The 23,171-nt window shown below is 40.8% G+C and overlaps 1 protein-coding gene and 1 pseudogene across 5 annotated transcripts in view; one reads left to right on the top strand and one right to left on the bottom strand.

Moving 5' to 3' along the window:
* The window catches only part of Ankrd36 (ankyrin repeat domain 36), a 116,764-nt gene that overhangs the window by 12,151 nt on the left and 81,442 nt on the right, over positions 1–23,171 (bottom strand). For all 5 annotated transcript variants that reach the window (XM_008770392.4, NM_001419749.1, NM_001419750.1 and 2 more), the window contains 4 exons: positions 10,711–10,781; positions 10,203–10,296; positions 6,325–6,428; positions 2,886–3,015 (listed from right to left, as the gene is read on the bottom strand). In XM_008770392.4, the coding sequence (XP_008768614.1) occupies positions 2,886–3,015; positions 6,325–6,428; positions 10,203–10,296; positions 10,711–10,781 (399 nt within the window). The remainder of the gene's footprint in view (positions 1–2,885; positions 3,016–6,324; positions 6,429–10,202; positions 10,297–10,710; positions 10,782–23,171) is intronic.
* Kansl2-ps4 (KAT8 regulatory NSL complex subunit 2, pseudogene 4) lies at positions 15,923–17,999 on the top strand (annotated as a pseudogene).

Genomic DNA, 23,171 nt, shown 5'->3' with positions numbered 1-23,171 from the left:
TCATGATAAAAGTCCTGGAAAGAATAGGAATTCAAGGCCCATACCTAAACATAGTAAAAGCCATATACAGCAAACCAGTTGCTAACATTAAACTAAATGGAGAGAAACTTGAAGCAATCCCACTAAAATCAGGGACTAGACAAGGCTGCCCACTCTCTCCCTACTTATTCAATATAGTTCTTGAAGTTCTAGCCAGAGCAATCAGACAACAAAAGGAGGTCAAGGGGATACAGATCGGAAAAGAAGAAGTCAAAATATCACTATTTGCAGATGATATGATAGTATATTTAAGTGATCCCAAAAGTTCCACCAGAGAACTACTAAAGCTGATAGACAACTTCAGCCAAGTGGCTGGGTATAAAATTAACTCAAATAAATGAGTAGCCTTCCTCTACACAAAAGAGAAACAAGCCGAGAAAGAAATTAGGGAAACGACACCCTTCATAATAGACCCAAATAATATAAAGTACCTTGGTGTGACTTTAACCAAGCAAGTAAAAGATCTGTACAATAAGAACTTCAAGACTCTGAAGAAAGAAATTGAAGAAGTCCTCAGAAGATGGAAAGATCTCCCATGCTCATGGATTGGCAGGATTAATATAGTAAAAAATGGCCATTTTACCAAAAGCGATCTACAGATTCAATGCAATCCCCATCAAAATACCAATCCAATTCTTCAAAGAGTTAGACAGAACAATTTGCAAATTCATCTGGAATAACAAAAAACCCAGGATAGCTAAAACTATCCTCAACAATAAAAGGACTTCAGGGGGAATCACTATCCCTGAACTCAAGCAGTATTACAGAGCAATAGTGATAAAAACTGCATGGTATTGGTACAGAGACAGACAGATAGACCAATGGAACAGAATTGAAGACCCAGAAATGAACCCACACACCTATGGGCACTTGATTTTTGACAAAGGAGCCAAAACCATCCAATGGAAAAAAGATAGCATTTTCAGGAAATGGTGCTGGTTCAACTGGAGGTCAACATGTAGAAGAATGCAGATCGATCCATCCTTATCACCCTGTACAAAGCTTAAGTCCAAGTGGATCAAGGACCTCCACATCAAACCAGATACACTCAAACTAATAGAAGAAAAACTAGGACAGCATCTCGAACACATGGGCACTGGAAAAAATTTCCTGAACAAAACACTAATGGCTTATGCTCTAAGATCAAGAATTGACAAATGGGATCTCATAAAACTGCAAAGCTTCTGTAAGGCAAAGGACACTGTGGTTAGGACAAAACGGCAACCAACAGATTGGGAAAAGATCTTTACCAATCCTACAACAGATAGAGGCCTTATATCCAAAATATACAAAGAACTCAAGAAGTTAGACCGCAGGGAGACAAATAACCCTATTAAAAATGGGGTTCAGAGCTAAACAAACAATTCACAGCTGAGGAATGCCGAATGGCTGAGAAACACCTAAAGAAATGTTCAACATCTTTAGTCATAAGGGAAATGCAAATCAAAACAACCCTGAGATTTCACCTCACACCAGTGAGAATGGCTAAGATCAAAAACTCAGGGGACAGTAAATGCTGGCGAGGATGTGGAGAAAGAGGAACACTCTTCCATTGTTGGTGGGATTGCAGACTGGTACAACCATTCTGGAAATCAGTCTGGAGGATCCTCAGAAAATTGGACATTGAACTGCCTGAGGATCCAGCTATACCTCTCTTGGGCATATACCCAAAAGATGCCCCAACATATAAAAAAGACACGTGTTCCGCTATGTTCATAGCAGCCTTATTTATAATAGCCAGAAGCTGGAAAGAACCCAGATGCCCTTCAAGAGAGGAATGGAAACAGAAAATGTGGTACATCTACACAATGGAATATTACTCAGCTATCAAAAACAATGACTTTATGAAATTCGTAGGCAAATGGTTGGAACTGGAAAATATCATCCTGAGTAAGGTAACCCAATCACAGAAAAACACACATGGTATGCACTCATTGATAAGTGGCTATTAGCCCAAATGCTTGAATTACTCTAGATGCCTAGAACAAATGAAACTCAAGACAGATGATCAAAATGTGAATGCTTCACTCCTTCTTTAAAAGGGGAACAAGAATACCCTTGGCAGGGAATAGAGAGGCAAAGATTAAAACAGTCACAGAAGGAACACACATTCAGAGCCTGCCCCACATGTGGCCTATACATATACAGCCATCCAATTAGACAAGATGGATGAAGCAAAGAAGTGCGGGCCGACAGGAGCCAGATGTAGATCTCTCCTGAGAGACACAGCCAGAATACAGCAAACACAGAGGCGAATGCCAGCAGCAAACCACTGAACTGAGAATAGGACCCCCATTGAAGGAATCAGAGAAAGAACTGGAAGAGCTCGAAGGGGCTCGAGACCCCTTATGAACAACAATGCCAAGCAACCAGAGCTTCCAGGGACTAAGCCACTACCTAAAGACCATACATGGACTGACCCTGGACTCTGACCTCATAGGAAGCAATGAATATCCTAGTAAGAGCACCAGTGGAAGGGGAAGCCCTGGGTCCTGCTAAGACTGAACCCCCAGTGAACTAGATTGTTGGGGGGAGGGCGGCAATGGGGGGAGGATGGGGAGGGGAACACCCATAAAGAAGGGGAGGGGGAGGGATTAGGGGGATGTTTGCCCGGAAACCGGGAAAGGGAATAACACTCGAAATGTAAATAAGAAATACTCAAGTTAATAAAAAAAAAAAAGAATAAGAGAATCAACATAATGCATCTCTAATGGAAAAAATAGACATTTTCATTGATATCAAGTCAGTGAAGTTGCTTTTTTAAGTCCTTGTTTTGTTGGCCAATGAATATATAGCTATATTTTCCCAAAGCAAGAAATATTGACTCTATAGATTACTGAAATTACCTCATGCTTCAGCATATTAATTGGGATAAGCATATCAAACTGGCTGATGTTTGATTCTCCAGGACCACCAAGCTCTCTGTCTTCATGGTTATTTAATCTCTTTTTTGTCTCCTCAAAGAGTTTCTTAAATCTGTAAAAATGTACAGAATTGGCAATGAATGTTTTCAGAGTCAATATTTAATAGTTTAAGTAGATAATATGCAGTATCGTACAAAAGGAACAAAACTGTAAGCTGTCTCACCCTAAAGTGAATTGAAAGTATTCGACTGAAATTATAACCTTTACATAAAATTGTGTATTTGTGTCTTGACTACATGTGTGTATGTGTACCGCATGCATGCTCATGTTCATGGAGGCCAAAGGAGGGCGTCAAATCTCCAGGCCTGGAGTTACAGATGCTGTAAGCCACCGTGTGGGTGCTGGGGATTGAATCTGGGTCTTCTGGAAGAACAGCTACTATTCTTAACTGCTGAGCCATCTCTCTAGACTGAAAGTATAATCTTAATTTTCATATTTTTAAATTTAAATACATTACACAATTTTCCTCCTTTCCACTCTAATCCTTCCTACGAATGCCTCTTTCTCAGATTCATGGCCTCTATTTTTTTAATTGTTGTTACAAATACATAGTTTTTTTTTTCTGTTGTTGCTGTTGTTGTTTTGAGACAGGGTTTCTTTGTGTAGCTGTGGCTGTCCTGGAACTCCCTCTGTAAACCAGGCTGGCCTCGAACTCACAGAAATCCACCTGTCTCTGCCTCCCCAGTGCTGAGATTAAATGTGTATGCCACCACCACCATAGTTTTTAAATTCATAAATACACAATTCATAATTCATAAATAGAACCTGCTCAGTCCACATCCTGGTACTCGTATGTACCTGATTTCAAGGCCGACCACTTGCTATTGGATGCCCAATTGGCAGCCTCTTCCCTTGGGACGACTATCTCTTCTACTCTCAGAATTTCTTAGTTGCCCACAGTTCTTTGTCTGGAGTGGAGTGATGAGACACCCTCCTTTCATATTATCGTGTGTGTGTGTGTGTGTGTGTTAGTGTTTTCCTTGTTCAAATCTTGCTCAGGCAGTCCTGTTGACAAGACTTCGTTTCTGATAGTCTCTCATGCTTGGCTGTCTCTTACAGTCTTCCTCATCCCGGAGCCTCAGGTGCAGCCGCTGTGCTAATGGAGCGGTTGGGGCTGGACCCACACCACCACTGGTTTTTTTTTTTGCATTTTGATCACTTGTGGGTTTTTTGTGATTGTCTCTGAGGAGGTGTGAGAGCTACACTTATTTGCAGGTATAAGGAGAAATATTTAGAATGTAGTTGGAAATTAAACTGGTTTAGTAAGGTGGTGGTTGTAGGTGTTCCTCCAAGATCCATGACTTCACCCGTCCTGTGTGATTGTCTGGGTTTCCCTACCAGGCATGATTTCCCTTTTATTGAGTGAGCCTTAGGACAGCTGTGGTTGTCTCCAAAGTATGCCCAGCAGCACTGCCGCCTTACGGACACTGACATGCTGGTGGTTGTGGTGGTTCCTAGGTATCATGGCTGGGTGGGACTGTCACTAGTTTTCCTGCCTTGAAATCTTGCATAGCACCCTCTGGTACCATAAAAGCCAGCAGGAAGATATTCAGGCTAGTTGCAGCTCAGGGGTCCCCAGACCCTGTGTCTGACGTGTTTGGTCTTTTCAATGATAGGAACTTCCGTTCAGTCTCTGGGAGGCAACCAAAGGAAATATTGATCGTTTATAATGTTTGATGGTCTCTCAGATGACTCTGAGCAACAACTCAGGGAGGCTTTCCCGTGTCTGGTGTCGGGTGTCCCATGTCTGGTGTCGGGTGTTTTATTACATAGTCTATGGCTATTGGGTAAAATTATAATATTAAGTAAATAATATGAAGAAAAATGTTATGACATTTATATCACATAAGGAATTCACGTTAGAAGCACAGTCAGATGTTTTATAATTATTATTATTCATTTTGGAGTGAGCAGTGACAAATTACTAAAGATTAGCTGTAACTCAGAGATTAGTTACCAGGGCAAAGCAGAAAACATATTGGTATATATGAATGTCACTGAAAGGTCCAAATATACACTTTAGTACCTGTTTACTCTGGTGCACGAGAGGAAAGGGAAGTGTGTGGAAAAGTCCTCAGAGAGGACAGGAGTTTAGCACAGTGCTAGAGTGAACACTTACGACTGACTGGGCCCAATCAGTGTTCTGCTCTGTACCCGTGATTTATCAAGGATTTGTAATTTTTCTTCCTATTGATTTCAAGTTTCATTTCATGATGATACAAAAAGAATCAAGAAATTGTTTTGATTTTCTTGCATTTATTAAGACTTGATTTTTTTTTGGCGTAAGGTATTATTTCTCTTTGGGAATGTGATGTGAACTTCTAGAAAGGGTGTCCTGTGGATGTGAGGTGGGACACTCGGTGGGTCCCATGGATGCTGCAGTCCGTTCTCCCCTATCCTTCAGGTTAGCACTATGGTTTCTTGGGTTAGTCAAAGCCACGAGACTGGACACACGTGCATGTCTCTCACGTGTAGCACATTCTTGGATGGATGTTTCATTTGTTAGTCCGAAGGGACCTTTGTCATCTCTTCAAACCGTCTTAAGTGCCACTCAGTCAGACACACACTGAGGTAACCCTGGTTTCCAGCTTCCCTCTGGTTGCTGGGTTTTTTCCATCCATGGATGTTTGACTGTGTTGTGTTTCCTACAGATGAAGACTATGCTACCCTTACTAAGGCCAAATTAGAGGTCACTTCAGCGTCAAAGCTCTTCAAACTGGCCTCTATCGCAAGTTGTCACAGACATATCTTGGCAATATCCCCCATCCACTCTGTCTTTTACAGTTGCTTTTCCTTCTGACAGAGGATCCACAAGCTGCTTGGTGAGTAGCATCTAGAGAGCCTGGCACTGCTGTGCTCTGCAGGCTGAAGAAATGGCTGAGCTTAGGTGCCCTCCCTGCTCTTGCAGAGGACCTGAGTTAGGTGCCCAGCACCCACTTGACAGCTCACAGACCACCTACAACTCCAGTGCCAGGGGATCCAGCACCATCTTCCAGGGGGCACCAGGCATGTGTGTGATTTGCAGATATAAAGCGGGCACACCACTCGAACACATAAAACACAGAAATTACAATGAACTTACACAATACCAAGTGGTCATCCATGAAATACATGCATAGGAGCAATATTAAATGAACTCAGTAGATTGTATTTATAAATTCATATACATGTTATGTGTAACAATAACGATTAGAGGAAAAGAAGTTATGAATGTGAGAGGAAGCTGGGGGACATGGGAGGAGTTAGAGAGGGGGAACAAAGTAAATATGGCACTCATTTATAAAATTCTCAAAAAATATGAAATAAAAAATGTCAATGAAGCTAACAATGTTTGGAAGGATTTGAAGTCTTAAAATCTTACCTTGCTAGCTCTGTCCTCAATTCCTCATTTCTGTTCATCTGTTTTTCCAAAGTACTTTCTAGAGACTGTGTTTGAAAGATGAGTTTCTTCGTTCCATCTTCAAGCTTTAAAATATCATAATAGTTAAAAGTATCCAGACTTTTATTCTTCTTTTATAAGATCATGTCTTAGAAGTATATGAGTAATACACTTCTACAAAGTTTGTAACATTTCACTTAGGATCAAATTAAAAAAATAGCTCCTTAAAGCTGACCCCTATTTATGTGTATATTTATCATTAATTTTGAAGACTTTTATTTTGTATCTCCTCTCCACATGTGTACATACATGACACATGTGTGCAGGTGCCTGCAGAGGCCAAGAGGGCCAGGTCTACCAGAGCTGTCGTTGTAAATGGTTGTGGGGAGCTGGGAACTGAACCCTGGTCCTCTAGGGGAGCAACCAGTGCCCTTCCCTGCTGAGCAATGTCTCTGGTTCCCTTCATCACTGATTTTTATAGAATTTACATTCCTATTATCTGTTAAACTGAGTCTTTTTCATCCTCACCTGACTTTAGGATGAGAAAAATATTCATTCTCGGTAAGAATCTCCCAGGAGTTTGAAATCTCTATTTACTACTTTTCTTTAAAGAACACCTTTGTGCTAACACCACCCAGCCTAACGTGTGCCTGATTCTTCTGGATTCCCTGCCATCCTGATTAGGCCCTTCCAGTGGGCTCTGATATTCTTTAATACACAGTTCCTCTAAAAATCTATTTTCACTATCCAGCACCTTCTAGTAACTTAAAAAATGTGACTTAAAAAGGATTTATTTTATTTTATGTGCGTGTGTATGTATGTGTACGTATATGCCTAAATGTACGTATGGGCGCCTGGTGCCCATGGAGGCCAGAAGAGGGCATCAGTTTCTGTGGAAGTTGAGTTACAGATGGTTGTGAACCATATGGGATTAGAACCCCCAGGTTGGTGGCCTGGGTAACACATCCTGAACCACCTCTTGCACCTCTTAAAATCTGAGTTTTTAATCTTACAAATTCAATAAATATAGGGTAACAAGGACATTTTGGAGTCTTTATCATGTTTTGGGTCCTGTGAGTAAATTCTAAAGATGTTCATACTTTCCCAGAGGCAGCTTGAGCCCTGCTTCAGGCTACAGGGGCAGCCATGTCAGGGCTCCAGGTGGCTGTTCATGCCACAGTCTTGTGATGGTGATGTCTGGAAAGGCAGTGTGAGAATTAGAAGACTTCGGATCTGTCTGGGGAGGAGTAATAGAGGTTTCACTATCTGTCATTAAAATGGAATCCTGAGCTGTTTATTCTCTCTGAGAGTGGAGGCTGCGTTGTTATCTCCTAGCAGAACAGGAGCTTCTCTGTGGATTTGGGATTGGCTCTGCGTGGAAGTCTCTTTGGACGCCACCCTCCACCAGATGCTTCTCTTTCTCTTCCTGCCTGTTCTGAGCTCCGGTGCCTGTGATCCAACTCCTGTAGCAGCTGCACAGTTCTCTTGTAAGCCTCTCTCTGATGGAGTTTTTCAGAGAAGCCAGCCTGTCACAGGGAGCAGGGTGGCCGTTGGACAGAGGCTCTCCAGCACAGCCATGCTGAGGCAAAGGAGAAGGCTACGTTCTTGGAAAACTGGTGGACAGAGCGAACAGCAAAACAGTTTCTGCATTTTCAGTTCAGTATGGCTCCATATTAAATGAAACATTTCCTGTCTGCATGCAATGGCATCGCCTCTCTTTATGAAAGTTACACAGAGAAAAATATTCCTTGGTGGTTCGTATAATAACAAGATATCCATTCTTCAGAAACATTTTCAAGATTTGTTTATTTGATGTGTATGAGGGTTTTGTTTGTGTGTATGCCTGTGTGCCACATGGATGCTTGGTGTCTGTGGAGCCAGAGGAGGACATCACAGATCCTGTGGAGCCTATGAGCCACTATGTAGGTGCTGGGAACTAAACCTGGGTCCTCTGCAATAGCAGCCAGTGCTCTTGGAGTCCTCTTGCTAGCCCCAAGTATCTGTTCTTGATTAGAAATGGAAATAACAAAGTCATCCATTCTCAAAACCTCACTGAATGCTTCTGGGAATAGATTTAGAACTCAAGACCGAATAGCTGTGGAATGTTCTTAGAACAGTAAGACTTTCCCAGTGACATAGCAACTACACACTGTGTACACAGCAGCCATACTCACAATAACCAATCAATCCACATGTTTGTTAGTCAACTAATGGGGAAACAAAATGTTGCCTTACAAAGCATTATATAACATATCAAAGATATGTTATTAATTATGACATTATACGACATTCATTTTATAAGACTCTTGTTTAGTAAAATCTCTTTTTTTCCAAGTCAAGGTTTTCTGTGTAGTTCTGGCTGTCCTAGAACTTGCTATGTAGACCAGGCTGGCCTTGAACTCAGAGATCCACCTGCCTCTGCCTCCTGAGTGCTTGGATTAAGGGTGTGCACCACCGTGTCCAGTGAATCCTTCTTTTCATTTATGCGTATGTGTACACATGCCATGCGTACACAGGTGTACAAGTCAGAAGAGGCCATCAAATCCTCTGGAGCTGGATTTCGTAGTTGTGAGCTACCTGATGTGGGTGCTGAGAACCGCACTCTGGTCCTCTACAAGAACAGTGGATGCTCTCAACCACTGAGGCATCTTGTAGCTTCTTGTTTAGTTAAATTTTACTACCAAAGCCCCTAATATTATCATTTCAGTGAAATTTTATAAAATCAAGAGGATATTCACTATTGGAGCATTATGAGAAGCAACAGCAGCAGCAGCAGCAGCAGCAGCAGAAAAAACCACTCACATGCACACATACACATACATACATACATACATACAGACACATACATATAGACAGACAGACACATACACATACATACATACACATACACATACATACATACACATACACATACATACATACATACACACACATACACATACATACATATATACAGACAGACACATACATACATACAGACAGACATACATACACATACATACAGACAGACACACATACACATACATATATACATACATACACATACATACATACAGACAGACAGACACATACATATAGACAGACAGACACATACACATACATACATACACATACACATACATACATACACATACACATACATACATACACACACATACATACATATATACAGACAGACACATACATACAGACAGACAGACATACATACACATACATACAGACAGACACACATACACATACATATATACATACATACACATACATACATACATACAGACACATACATATAGACAGACAGACACATACACATACATACATACACATACACATACATACATACACACACATACATACATATATACAGACAGACATACAGACACACACATATAGACAGACAGATACACATATACATACATACAGACAGACAGACACACATACACATACATATATACATACATACACACACATACATACATATATACAGACAGACATACAGACACACACATATAGACAGACAGATACACATATACATACATACATACAGACAGACAGACACACATACACATACATATATACATACATACATACACACACACACACACACACACACACACACACACACACACACACCATGTATGCAACACTGTCTCTATGAGGTAGCCCTGGCTGGTCTGGAAATCAGAAATACATCTGTCTTGGTCTCCTGAATGCTGGGATTAAAGGTGTGTGCCACCATGCCCAGACATGGCAAAGGCAAATAATTTTTATCAGTGGCATTTTTTGCTTATCCTAAAATATTCCTATATAATCCCACAAAGTGGAGAAAGGATTTTCAGTATGGCAGAGGAAACAAGACTCACCAAACCTTCATGCAGCAGATGATTCTGGATTTGTTCAATTCTTGCTGAATTCTCTCTCAGTGTAAGTTTTAATTTGAAAAGTCGAACTTCAAGCCTAAAATGTATTTGATAATGATTCATATGTATACTTTTGAAAAACATCACAATTTCTGAACTAACATCTGAAAGAATAATTTCATTCTTAACAATTGAAGACAGGTGGTTTGAGAAGCTCCATTGTTTTCCTGCCGTGTTTCATGGACAATTTACGTAACAGTGTAAGAGTTACACATTTGTACTTTTTTTTTTTTTTTTGGCAGAGCTTGGGAATCAAATTGCACACACAGATCATACCCTGTCCCAACCGAACTACATCTAAGATGTAAAAAAATGCATTTCAACTACTCTATGGCTGAGAGAGTTTCCTGGCTTCATGGAGGAATATTTATTATCATAACGGATACAATTTCTATGCTACGTTATTCTTTTGGCAAAACTCATGGTACTTTGTGGTTGCTCTATTTTATACCTTTGCAAGATGGCTTGGATCTTCTTAGAACTCTGTACTGTCTGTGCAAGTTGATCTTGTACTCCCTGCAACTAAAATGAGCAATAAAAAAATAAAATAAAATGAGCAGTGAAAAACAAAGTTGTTAATTCAGTCTGCCCTTTACCCATTTTCCTGCCAGGATTCGTGAGAACATGGCCGTGCCCCTTCAATCGGATGTTGTCTATAGAAACTTTTATACTGTAACTGTAGAGTTAACTGAGCTCTCACAACAGAACTTTTAGCTCTACCATACCTGAGGGAATGAATGCTATCTGCTATCTACAGATATTTACTATGTACAGAAGCACACAAATTGATAGGATGTGTAAATTGTGTAAATTTGTGGGTCTGAATTTTCAGGATCACTCAAGACCCATCATTTGAAAAACTAGTTTTATATAAAAATATATGAATGGGGGGCTGGGGATTTAGCTCAGTGGTAGAGCGCTTACCTAGGAAGCGCAAGGCCCTGGGTTCGGTCCCCAGCTCCGAAAAAAAGAACCAAAAAAAATATGTATATATATATATATATATATATATATACATATATATATATATATACATATATATGAATGGTCATGGGAAGATACCAGTGATAATAAAAACTAACATGATGTTTTAGGTTGAAATTAGATATTTTAAGAAATGATTTGAGAGACCAGGGAATGGTACTATCAGGAGGTGTGGCCTTGTAGGAGGAAGTGTGTCACTGTGGGGGTGGGCTTTGAGAACCTCCTCCCAGCTGCCTGGAAAACAGGCTGCCTTTGGTTCGAGATTTAGAACTCTTGGCTCCTTCTCCAACACCATGTCTGCCTGGATGCTGCCATGCTTCCTGTCACGATGATATCACAGCAATGAAAGTCAAACTAAGACAGGGTAACTATTTAAATTTAATAGTCCTACTTTGTGGCCTGTTTCTAGGTGTTCAATCTTTCTTTTTAAACTTTTTTTCCCCCAGGAGCGGAGGACCGAACCCAGGGCCACTGAGTTAAATCCCCAACCCTTAAACTTTTTTTAAAGTTAAAACATTTTCATACAGGTTGGGGATTTAGCTCAGTGGTAGAGCGCTTGCCTAGGAAGCGCAAGGCCCTGGGTTTGGTCCCCAGCTCCAAAAAAAAAAAAAAAAAAAAAAAAAAAGAACCCCCCCCCAAAAAATAAAAAAAACAAAAACATTTTCATACAATATATTTTGATTATTTTTTTCTCTTCCCCCAATCCCTCCCATTTTCTTCTCACCTCCCTACCCACCCAACTTGATGTTCTTTTTATCTTTTTCTCCTTAAAACAAGCAAAACCAATTCAAACCAAACCAGAACCCAAGAAACACCCCCTTCACAAAAACAAATCAAAACAAACAAGTTAAAGACAAAAAAAGACAAAAAAAAAAATCCAAAGAAAAATCCAAAGAAAGCAAAATGAGATAAAAAGAGAGACTGGATTTTCATAGCTGCCCTAACGGTCTGGATCCCAGCTCAGCCATTGAGGAGTGGAGTGAACTTGAATCAAACCATTTTCCATAGCCTGCTGTCTTCCCTTGTAAAATGGAGTTGGTAATATAGCCACCACACTCCAACACCAGGGTGGACAGATTGGTGAGTGTCTATACGTCATGGCACATGAGGAGCTGTATTTAGGCATTAGTATTTTGATTATAGTTTATGTTCTAATGAAATCTGATATTTTACACAGCTGTTATGCCATTGAAAGTGGTCCTATGTGTAAGACCAGGGGTATTTGAGCCAGCCATAACAGGCTATGGACAAGAGGCCCGCCCAGGGGGTGCTGGCACGTGAACAGTGTCTCTTCAGGCAGGTGGTAGTAGATTTCCCAAACAAAACTAGGAATGGAGACTGCAGTCCCCAGTACCAGCTCCACAGAAGAAAATGTCACCATCTCTTTGTTGAAGTCTGTCCCCCAGCATAGCTGTAGCCATTTTGTTCTATGCTTGCCAGGTATTTTAGATTGTTTCTGTAGCATGCCTAGAACATGTTCTGTAACACGACACAGAAAAATAACTTTACTTAGAACAACATCAGTGCTGATCACATATCCTGTTATGTTCTATATGTTCTGAGGTTTGTTAATCTTAAATTCCACAAAGCTTTACATAGGACCCATCAAATTAAAGGTCAATATGAACTGTTATGTCTAATGTGGATTGAGTCAGAGCTGACCACCAGGCAGTACTTTCTGCAACTCCATATGAGCTCGTTGTAGTTTTTGTGGCTTTTCCCCCATTGTAACCTGACAAACATGTTTTGCGGTGGTTCATCTGAGCTACAGTCCTGATCTATCAGTATAAGCGTGTGCATTCAACAACAAAAAAGGAGACTTAACCAACAAACTACTTCAGATGTACAAGTCCCAGCAGAGATACAAAAGGAACACAAAAATCTACCTCAACATGTTCCCTCTAGCACTAATTCCCTACGAGTGAGCTCCAATGAGAATGACTTAGCAGGTCTCCCAGACAAAGAATTCAAGAGAATTATAGCTGTGTTCAAATGACTCAGAGAGGAAAAGAGTATACTCCAAAAGAACAAAGACCCGAATGAATGGCTGAACTCAATTCAAGATACAATAACTAACTTAATAAAAAAAAATTGCAGAAAAAATCCAAACTTAAATGTCCTAGAAAAAAAAAATAAAAGAAATCAATGGGAGATCTCCCCAACAGGATGAATCACATGGAAAACAATATGTCAGGATTATAAGACAAGGTAGAGGAATTGGATGACTCAGTAAAGGTCAATGAGAAATTTAAAAAGAATCAAACATGGGGGAACTTTGAGACATGGTGAAAAAACCCAACATTATAATAATAGGCATAAAAGAAGGAGAATACTATAATGAAGGTGTAGAGAATATTTTCTTTTCTTTCTTTTTTTAAAAAATGTATTTCTTTTATTTATGTGATTACACCATTGCTATCTTCAGACACACCAGAAGAGGGCATCAGATCCCATTACAGATGATTTTGAGCCACCATGTGGTTGCTGGGAATTGAACTCAGGACCTCTGAAAGAGCAGTCAGTGCTCTTAACCGCTGAGCCATCTCTCCAGCCCAAGAATATTTTCAATAAAGATTTATCAAACCTAGAGAAAGAATTACCATCCAGGTTCAAGAGCCCTTCAGAGTACCACAAAGACAGAAAAGAAACTCCCCATCATATTTTATGGTTAAAACCTTAAAAAAAAACCAGAATAGAGGGAGGGGATTGAAAGTTCCAAGAAAGAGAGTCAAGTAATTTTTGAAGATAGGTCCACCAAAATGATAGCTGATTATTTGATAGAAAAATTTAAAGCCAGATGTGTTTGGAAAGACACACTCCAAGTTCTAAAAGGCCCAAACCACCAACCCTTATTATTATACCCAGCAAAACTATCTATTAAAAGTGAAAGAGATGAAAGGAATTTATAAGCCCTAAGACAGATCTACAGAGGATATAGGAGGAATGCTTCAGTCAGAGGAGAAGGATAAACACACTCAAGGGATCACAGGGAATAAATAAATAACACCTGAACAGTTAGTAAAATAAAGTCTAACAAAACACCACAAAATTACCCACAGCAGTAATTCACATATTTTAATAACAACTCTCTATAACTTATTTTTATTTTAAATTATCTGTCTCTGTCTCTGTCTCTCTCCTCTTCCCCCCTCTCTCTGTCAGGTGTCCATGGATGTCAGAAGCTTTGTATTTTCTGTAGGTGAAGCTACAAGTGGTTATAAACTGCCTGATGTGGGTTCAGAAACCTGAACTTGGGTCCTCTCCAAGAGCAGTACTCATACTTTACTGTTGAGCCATTTTTCCAGGTCAGCAACAACTTCAAATATTAGTAGTTTCAATTTCCTGATAAAAGACATAGACACTTAGTAGGCTGGGTTAGGAAACAGACTCCTCCAAGAATATCCAAGAATGATAAAAGGTATTCTAGGAAATAGAAACAAGCAGGCATATTTATTCTAATATCTTAACAAGTAAACTGCATACAAAAACTAGCCAGAAGAGATAAAGATGGTCACCATGATCATCACCAAGAGGATATCACAACTGTAACCATACACATACCAAATACAGTCACTTTCAATTTTATGAAAGACATTCTACTAGACTAAAACAACAAATTAGCCGTAGTGTACAGTGACAGTGGGTGACTTCAATACTTTATACTCATCAATTGACACATCCTTTGGACCAAAACTAAACAGAGGCACACCAGAGATAAATGACATTATAAATCAAATAGACCCAACAGACATCTATAGAACATTCCACCCAATCACCAAGTCATACATATTCTTCTTGGTAGTTCATGGAACTTTCTCCAAAATTGAGCACATATCAGGACACACATTTCAACAAATACCAAAAAATTGAAATAACATTTTGCATTCTATCTGATCACAATGGAATAAAGTTAGATATCATCATCAAGACAAACTATAGAAACTACAGAGAGACTCAGGAGGCAGAGGCAGGCAGAACTCTGAGTTCGAGGCCAGCCTGATCTACAGAGTCAGGGCAGCCAGGACTACACAGAGAAACCCTGTCAAAAAGAAAAGAAAAGAAAAAGAAACATTAAATACAATTAAATCAAAAAGAAATCAAGAAAATAAGAATGTTCTAAAATTGAATGAAACTGAAAACATATTATACTATATCTATAGGACATAAGGAGGCTGTTCTAATAGGAATGTTTATGATACTAAATGCTTACCTCAAAAAATTTTAGAGATCCCTAATAATTTAAAAAACATACTTTGAGGCTTGGAAAAACCAGGAAAAAACCAAAGCCAAAAAAAAAAAAAAAAGTAGATGGAAAGAGAGAATTAAAACCAGAAGAAATTAACAAAATACAAACAATTCAAAGAATCAATGAAGAGTTGGTTCTTTGAAAAAAAAAAAAGAGACTGACAAACTCTTAGCCAAATTAGCCAAAAAAAACAGAGAAGAGATATAATTTAGTGGAATTCAAAAATGAAAGGGAGATGGCATTGTAACAGAAACTAATGGAATTCAGAAAATCTTAAGGATATATTTTTAAACCTCCATTCCACTAAATTGGAAAACATAAAAGAAATGAACTCTTGTGCATATAACGTGCTAAAATTAAAGTGATAAATAATTCAAGTAGTTCTATTGTCAGCAACAAGACTGAAAGAGTAATAAAAAGTTTCCTGGCGTGGCGCAGCGCGGCGGGGAGGTTTTGGTATGAACAGGATTCGGATTCACGTCTTGCCAACGAATCGGTGGAGGATCACCCCAGTGCCCAGATCTCAGGAGCCCCTCTCTGGTTCGTTCACTCACCGCCCATGCTCTCAGCTGCGTCTGGAGGGGCAGGAGTTTTGTCTTAAGCATATTCTTGAAGACAAGAATGCACCCTTCAAACAATGTAGTTACATTTCGACGAAGAATGGGAAGGGGTGCCCCAGTGCTGCCCCAAAGCCTGAGAAGAAAGATGAGGTGTCTTTCTGTGCTGAACATGCTCGAAGGAATGCCCTAGCACTTCATGCTCAAATGAAGAAGAGTAACCCAGGCCCTATTGTGCCAGTTGAGCTCATATACTAAAACAGAGCTGGGCTCGCAGACCCCAGAGAGTAGCCGAAGCGAGGCGAGCCGGATACTGGATGAAGACAGCTGGAGTGATGGGGACCAGGAACCCATTACTGTGGATCAGACATGGAGAGGTGACCGTGACAGTGAAGCTGATAGCATAGACAGTGATCAAGAAGATCCCCTAAAACATGCGGGCATCTATACAGCCGAGGAGGTGGCTCTTATCATGAGAGAAAAGCTGATTCGTTTGCAGTCTTTGTACATTGATCAGTTTAAACGACTACAGCACCTGCTCAAAGAGAAGAAGCGCCGTTACTTACATAATCGGAAAGTGGAGCACGAAGCTTTAGGTAGTAGTCTCCTGACTGGCCCCGAGGAACTTTTGGCCAAAGAGAGAGAGAATTTAAAAGCGACTAAAATGTCTCAGGCGATACCGTCAACTCTATGGAGTAAAGCCTTACTACACAGGCAGCTGAAGGAACGCAGAATGCTGGCCACAGAGGGGGCTGCTCAACGGGCTCAGACCACTCGTTCCAGTCAGAGGTGCTTAGACTTTGTGGATGATGTTCGCTGCTCCAATCAGTCTCTTCCGATGACCAGACACTGCCTTACCCATATCTGTCAGGATACAAATCAGGTTCTCTTCAAATGCTGCCAGGGATCTGCAGAGGTACCCTGCAACAAACCAGTTCCTGTAAGCCTTTCTGAGGACCCCTGCTGTCCACTGCACTTCCAGTTGCCTCCTCAGATGTATAAGCCCGAGCAGGTACTGTCTGTGCCAGACGACCTAGAAGCCGACCCCATGGATCTGTACTTGAGTGCTGCCGAGCTTCAGCCCACTGAGAGCTTACCACTGGGGCTCAGTGACGACTTGGATGTCGTAGGTGATGGCATGCCGTGCCCTCCATCGCCCTTGCTCTTTGATCCCTCCCTAACTCTAGAAGATCATTCCGTCACTGAAATTGCTGGAGGCCCAGGACAGATACAGGTGGCTGGGGATGGGTGCAGATCCCAGGGACCTCATAATGTAGAGAAAACCTGTGCACCATTCCCTCAGCGTGGATTGGCTACTGCAAATTGAAAACCAGAGCCCACTTCTATCAGTTGACAGTTCATTCTGGGATTGTTCACCGCCTTTGGATTTGAACTCTCCATTCTTCAGACAAGTGTATCTCTGATCATTTCTCACTGAACAGGGACAGCTCAGACCACATTGTTTCCTTTGGGGCTTGAGAGTGCTGTAGACAAACATAACCCAAGTCTCTGTGATGACAAATTAGTATTTAAATTTTGGGATTTTTTGCAAGGAAGAGCGTGAGGTGCTCCCTGCCTTTGAGATGCAGTGCCTATTGGAGACATTTATAATGGGACTTCTGAGCCGTGGGCTGAGATCCACGTGGATGTCTAGGCGGGGTTGGCTGTGGTGAAGAACGGTGCTCTTCAGGTGTTGGCTCTTAATCTCTGTAGCCGTATCTAAAGCTGTATTTAAGCCTTTCCTCTGCTCCACATCATTGGGCAATATAAACCCCCTTTCCTAGTGAACTGACTGAGAAAAGCAGTTCACAGGTCTGGGCTCTCCTTAATTATTCTTGCTTTTAATTTATGTAAATTTCTGTGGTGGCTCCTTCATGTAAGATATAGTGAAATTATTGTATATAGTTTCTATTAAATGTTAAAATGTTATGAAAAAAAAGTTTCCCACATTAGAAGAAGCACAGGACCAGATGGATTCATCATAGAGTTCTACCTAAAGTTCAAAGAACTAATGCTAATACTATTTAAATTACTCAATAAAATAGAAAAGGAAGGAAGTCTTCTACACTCCTCTTATGAGTCCAGTATTACCCTGATACTGAGACCAGTTAAAGACATAACAACAAACACAAAAGAAACTCACAGACTGAGCTCTTTAATTCTGAGCATAGGTGTAGCAATCAATAAAATACTGATAACCCGAGTCCAAGATTATACCACAAAGATCATTAATCAGTCAAGTTGACTCAATTCCAGAGACACAGGAATGATTCACCAATGAATTCAACTTAATAAAGGTTATATACAACAAACCTACAGCCACCATCATGGTAAATGGAGGGGAAAACCAAAGCATTTCACAAAGATCAAAAGCAAGACAAGAGTGCTTTTTCCATTCCTGTTCAACATAGTGCTTGAGATCTTCACCAGAGCACCAAGATTAATAAATAAAAGGGATACAGATGTAAAGCAAGGAGCCAACACATCCCTATTTGTAGGGACATGATTCTGTACATGAGAAATGCTAAAATGGCACCAAAACCCCCTCCCCCTCCCAGAGAGGATAAACACAGTAAAGCAGAGTCTGAAGATAGAAACTGAAGATGATACCAAAAGGTGGAGAGACTGCCCATGCGCATGGTTGGTAAAAGTAATACTGTGAACATGGCCTTTCTACCAAAATCAATCTATAGATTCACTGTAATCCCATCAAAATTCCAACGCAATTCTTCATAAAAAATCTTAAAATTCACATGGAGGTAAAAAGGCTCTCTTCTAATGCGGTCCCGAATAACAGAACCCCTGCTGGAGACGTCGCCATTCTTGGGTTCAAGTTACATTACACAGTAGTGCAGAGCCATGGCACTAAGAATAGCATGGAGCTGGTGCAAGAATGGATACATTGATCAGTGGGATACAATAGAGGACCCAGGTACGAGCCTGATCTTTCCACAAAGGTATAAAAACGTACATTAGAGTAAAGACAGTATCTTTAACAAATAGTGCTGGGAAAACTGGATGTCTACATGTAGAAGACTGAAACTTGATTTTTCCCTGTCATCATGTAAAAATCATTTATAAATCAACAAGTGGATCAAAGATTTTTAAGGTTAGGTCCAAAACACTGAAACTTCTAGAAGAAAATGTGAGGTATGAATTGAACCTTTTCTGGGACCCCTTGAATAAGACTCTCAGAAGCAGAGATTGATGCAAAAGAAAGAGGAGTTTTATTATTCCAACACGCTGGGGTCGCTCCAGGAGGGAGACGACCCTGAGCAGACTCTATCAGGGAGTTATATACCTTTGATAGAGGTAGATTTCAAACAATAAGGGCAGAATTTGAACGATGGTAACTAGGCAGGGTTCTATTGGTGGGGCGAAGTGACCTTCAAATTGACTCGTGGTCAGTGGCCCGTCTGGGACTTTCCAAGGGGATAGGTTGGGGAGTCACAGGTGGCTTTGTCTGATAGTTGGCTTGTAATTGTTCGAGGAGCTAAACTAGCTCTACTCCCTGGAAGGGAAGGGTCTTACTGCTTAGAGGTTTGTAGTGGACTCTGGCTCTTTGAAAAGCACAGGGATGGCATGTCAGGGTATAGGAGGATATGTCAGGATATAGGAGTATGTGTCAAGGTATATGTTGCTATAAAGTTATAAAAAATAAAACAGTCTTTTTACCTGCTCTAGGTCTGACAATGCAGTGCCCCAAGATATCTGATAGATATCTTAATTTCAGGCAGCAAAGTCTCTCACCTGCTTTGCTCCATCCCATAACACACTGCTGAAGGCCTCTCTCTGAGCCTGGCAACCATCTCTCTACCCATCCAGTTCCCAAGGCAGGCTGCCACCATGGCAGAAATATACATCCTAATTCCGTGGCTGCTCAGTGTCCCAGCTGCCACACACTCTCTTAAACTTAAATCGCCACATGAAAGAACACACCAACACAATAACCTCTGATCCAATTGATAGGATATAATTGTCCACCTAAACATACAAAGCCCTGTACACACCCATCCCTTAAGAACACTCATAACAACCTGTAAAAGTACAGCGTGGAATCCTAACATCAGCCTCCATGTTCTCTCCGCAGCTACTCTCCTAGTTTCCTCCTGTGTTTTCCTCCTTTCCATCCCAGTCTCCTCCCCTTCCCTCAAACTTTTCTCCCGCTATCCTTCCTTCTCATCCACTGACAGGCCTAAGTCTATCTTATACCTGCCTCACCTGTGACATCATCCCATAGGTATAGGACCTGTCAGAGTACAGGAGGGCATGTCAGGATATAGGAGGGCTTATCAAGATGTAGGAGGATGTCAGGGTATAGGAGGATATGTTAGGGTGTAGGAGGACATGGCAGGATATAGGGTCAGGAAAAACTTTCTTAATAGGACCCTGGTTCCCTGGAAAATAGGATCAACAATCATTAAGTGGGACTTGATAAATTGAAAAGCTTCTGCACTGTAAAGGAAACTGCTCCTTGTACAAAGAACTCAAAAGATTAAACCTTGAGAAAACAAACCACCCAATTTAAAAGCGGGCCATGGAACTGAACAGAGTTCACAGAAGAAATACAAATGGCTGAGAAGTATTTGAAAAAATATTCACCATTGTCAGCCATCAGAGAACTGCAAATTAAGGCTACTTTGAGATTTCAACTCACCCCAGTCAGAGTAAGATTAAGAAATTAATAGATGTCAGTGGAGAGATGGCTCAGCAGTAAAGGGCATTTGCTTTTACACAGCCTTGGGTTTAGTTTCCAGGACCTACATGGCAACTCATGTATATATGTAGGCGTCTGAGGGAAAGATCTACCGACAGCCTTATTACTCAGCTGTGAACCCTGTGAGCTACAATAATGACTTGTGTGGCAAGCCATGTGTGTGGCTGTGGCATGAATGGTATGGCCAACTGCTTCCTGAGTTGGTATAAGGCCTGATCTACCAGAGAAAGTTCATGCCCAGTACTATAAATCCGGCCAAGAACCCATGCTGGGGATGTCATAGGTCCCCATTAAAGACATTTCTTTATTCAGTGGATGGCTACTGATGCAGGAACTCACAACTCATCTAAGTGTAGTTAATAAGCATTAATGGCATCCTCAGGTACAAATGGGACATCTGTGTTAACAAACTGTGGAAGTGGGTTTCCAGGAAGACCAGTGTAAAACAGGGTCTTCTGGATATGACAGGACAGCTGCAGTCATGATGATGGTTTATCAGATAGAAAATGCAGGGTTCCCACTTGCAGCTGTGGTGCTTCTCCAAGACCTGTACGAGAAGAAGTCAACATTCTAGCATGGTTAGAGCCTTACAAACCTGAGCTTGGAGCCATGGATATAAGAGGAGGAAGAGTCAATTTTCTTAAAGGATGTGGCCCCTGGATTAGCCATACTCCAGTGAAGGGCCCCACGTCCATGAGTATATGGCCAGCACCAATGGACTTGGTGAGTTATTTTAAGAAGGGAGGGTGAATAAAAGTTGAATGGAATGGAGAAGTTGGGGGGGGAGGTAAAAAAATGCAGTTCATGCATATATGAAATTCTTTAAGAATAAAAATGCTATATGTTGAAAATCTAAAACACATTGTAATAAAACTGCATTGGCATTTCTTTTTTTTCTTCTTCTTTTTCTTTGGAGCTGGGGACTGAACCCAGGGCCTTGCGCTTGCTAGGCAAGCGCTCTACCACTGAGCCAAGTCCCCAACCCCTGCATTGGCATTTCTTTACAAGTTATGTGAAGTTAATAAGATGAGATATATAGACCTGGGGCTGAGGATGTGACTGTGGAAGAATGTCTGTTATATTACAGAATATTATGGCTTCCGATGGCTGTGTGCATTGAAACAAAATTGCATTCTTTTTAGAGGGAGGGGAGGTTCTTGGAAAATGGGACTCTGTAGGTTTTACTTTTCCTCCTTATACAGTAGTTGAAGTATGAGACTTGCATATAAACCTCTATAACAGCACACAAAGCAGGCCAAAGCATTGTCCCGAACTAGAAAATCTGTCTGTGGATAGTAGATTTTTAGGGAAAACATTGAAAGCCTTCTTTTTGAATGAGCTTATTATGAATGTCATGACTCAGAAAGACAGCAGAGTTAAATTAAGAACATTACTCTAACTTGGGAAATAGAAGTGGGATGATCAGGAATTCAAGACCAGCCTTGGTTATGCATCAGAAGCAAAAATTACTCAATCCAACATTGTCACGACCTCTCCCAAATACATACACTATACACATAAACTTAAAGGTCAAATTCCCTGCCTTTTACAAGATACAAGTACATATTGGAAAATGCTTCAAGCATCTCAGACCTCCTTTGCGCTTTGTGCAACTGCTAATAAATCTTGTTGTAAAAATGATTTGCCCCAACCCTGTTGTATGCGACGCTGGCATTTTGTTCTTGAGAAACTTGCGGTCAGGGCTCTTTTGGTCCTCAAATCCCTAGAGAATCATTTCACTAAGAGTTCAGTCATATGTGTGCCCCCATACCCTCAAAGCATCATCATAGAATTTTATAAGGAGGGCGACCTTTTCAAGGATGATCGCCCGACAGGAATCACTCAAGCTGCACGAATAAGCTAATTTGTCAAAGTGAAAAAGCAGCTGCAGACACGGGCATGGGTGATATTGCTCCTTATAAAAGATATAACACGAGCCATTACAGATCCAAACATGCGTAGCAGCCTGCATTTTAACATAAATCTCTAAATGGTCATCCTGGTGGCAGTTGGCTAGACTCCAGCGACCCTCTGGTCCTCCAGCCAGGAACACGTGGTGAACACTGTTAGATGCCTAGATTTATAACTCATAAACTTAGCTATTAATGGCTTCATCTAACATTTTTTGTTCTAAGTAACTCAAGAGTGGATGGCGTGGCAACATTTAGGTCAGCACAGGAGGGCTATGCCTGGTGTCCCAGAGATTACACTGTTGAGTGACGAGGGGCATGGCTCCAGTTGGTGTAATGCCCGCTCTCACAGTGTCATAGTGATACGTTGGCAAGCAGTACCTTTTCTTCCTGTCCATTTTTTGTTAGCCATATGCATTTATTTGAAAACAGAATTGGAGTGATCTAACATAGCTATCAAACTCTCAGAAATACGGAATTTTACTCAGAACTGGTTTA

This window comes from Rattus norvegicus, chromosome 14 (genome assembly GCF_036323735.1).
Source record: "Rattus norvegicus strain BN/NHsdMcwi chromosome 14, GRCr8, whole genome shotgun sequence".
NCBI lineage: Eukaryota > Metazoa > Chordata > Mammalia > Rodentia > Muridae > Rattus > Rattus norvegicus.
Note: the sequence above shows the minus strand (reverse complement) of the source record. Positions and strands in the feature narration are given on the sequence as shown.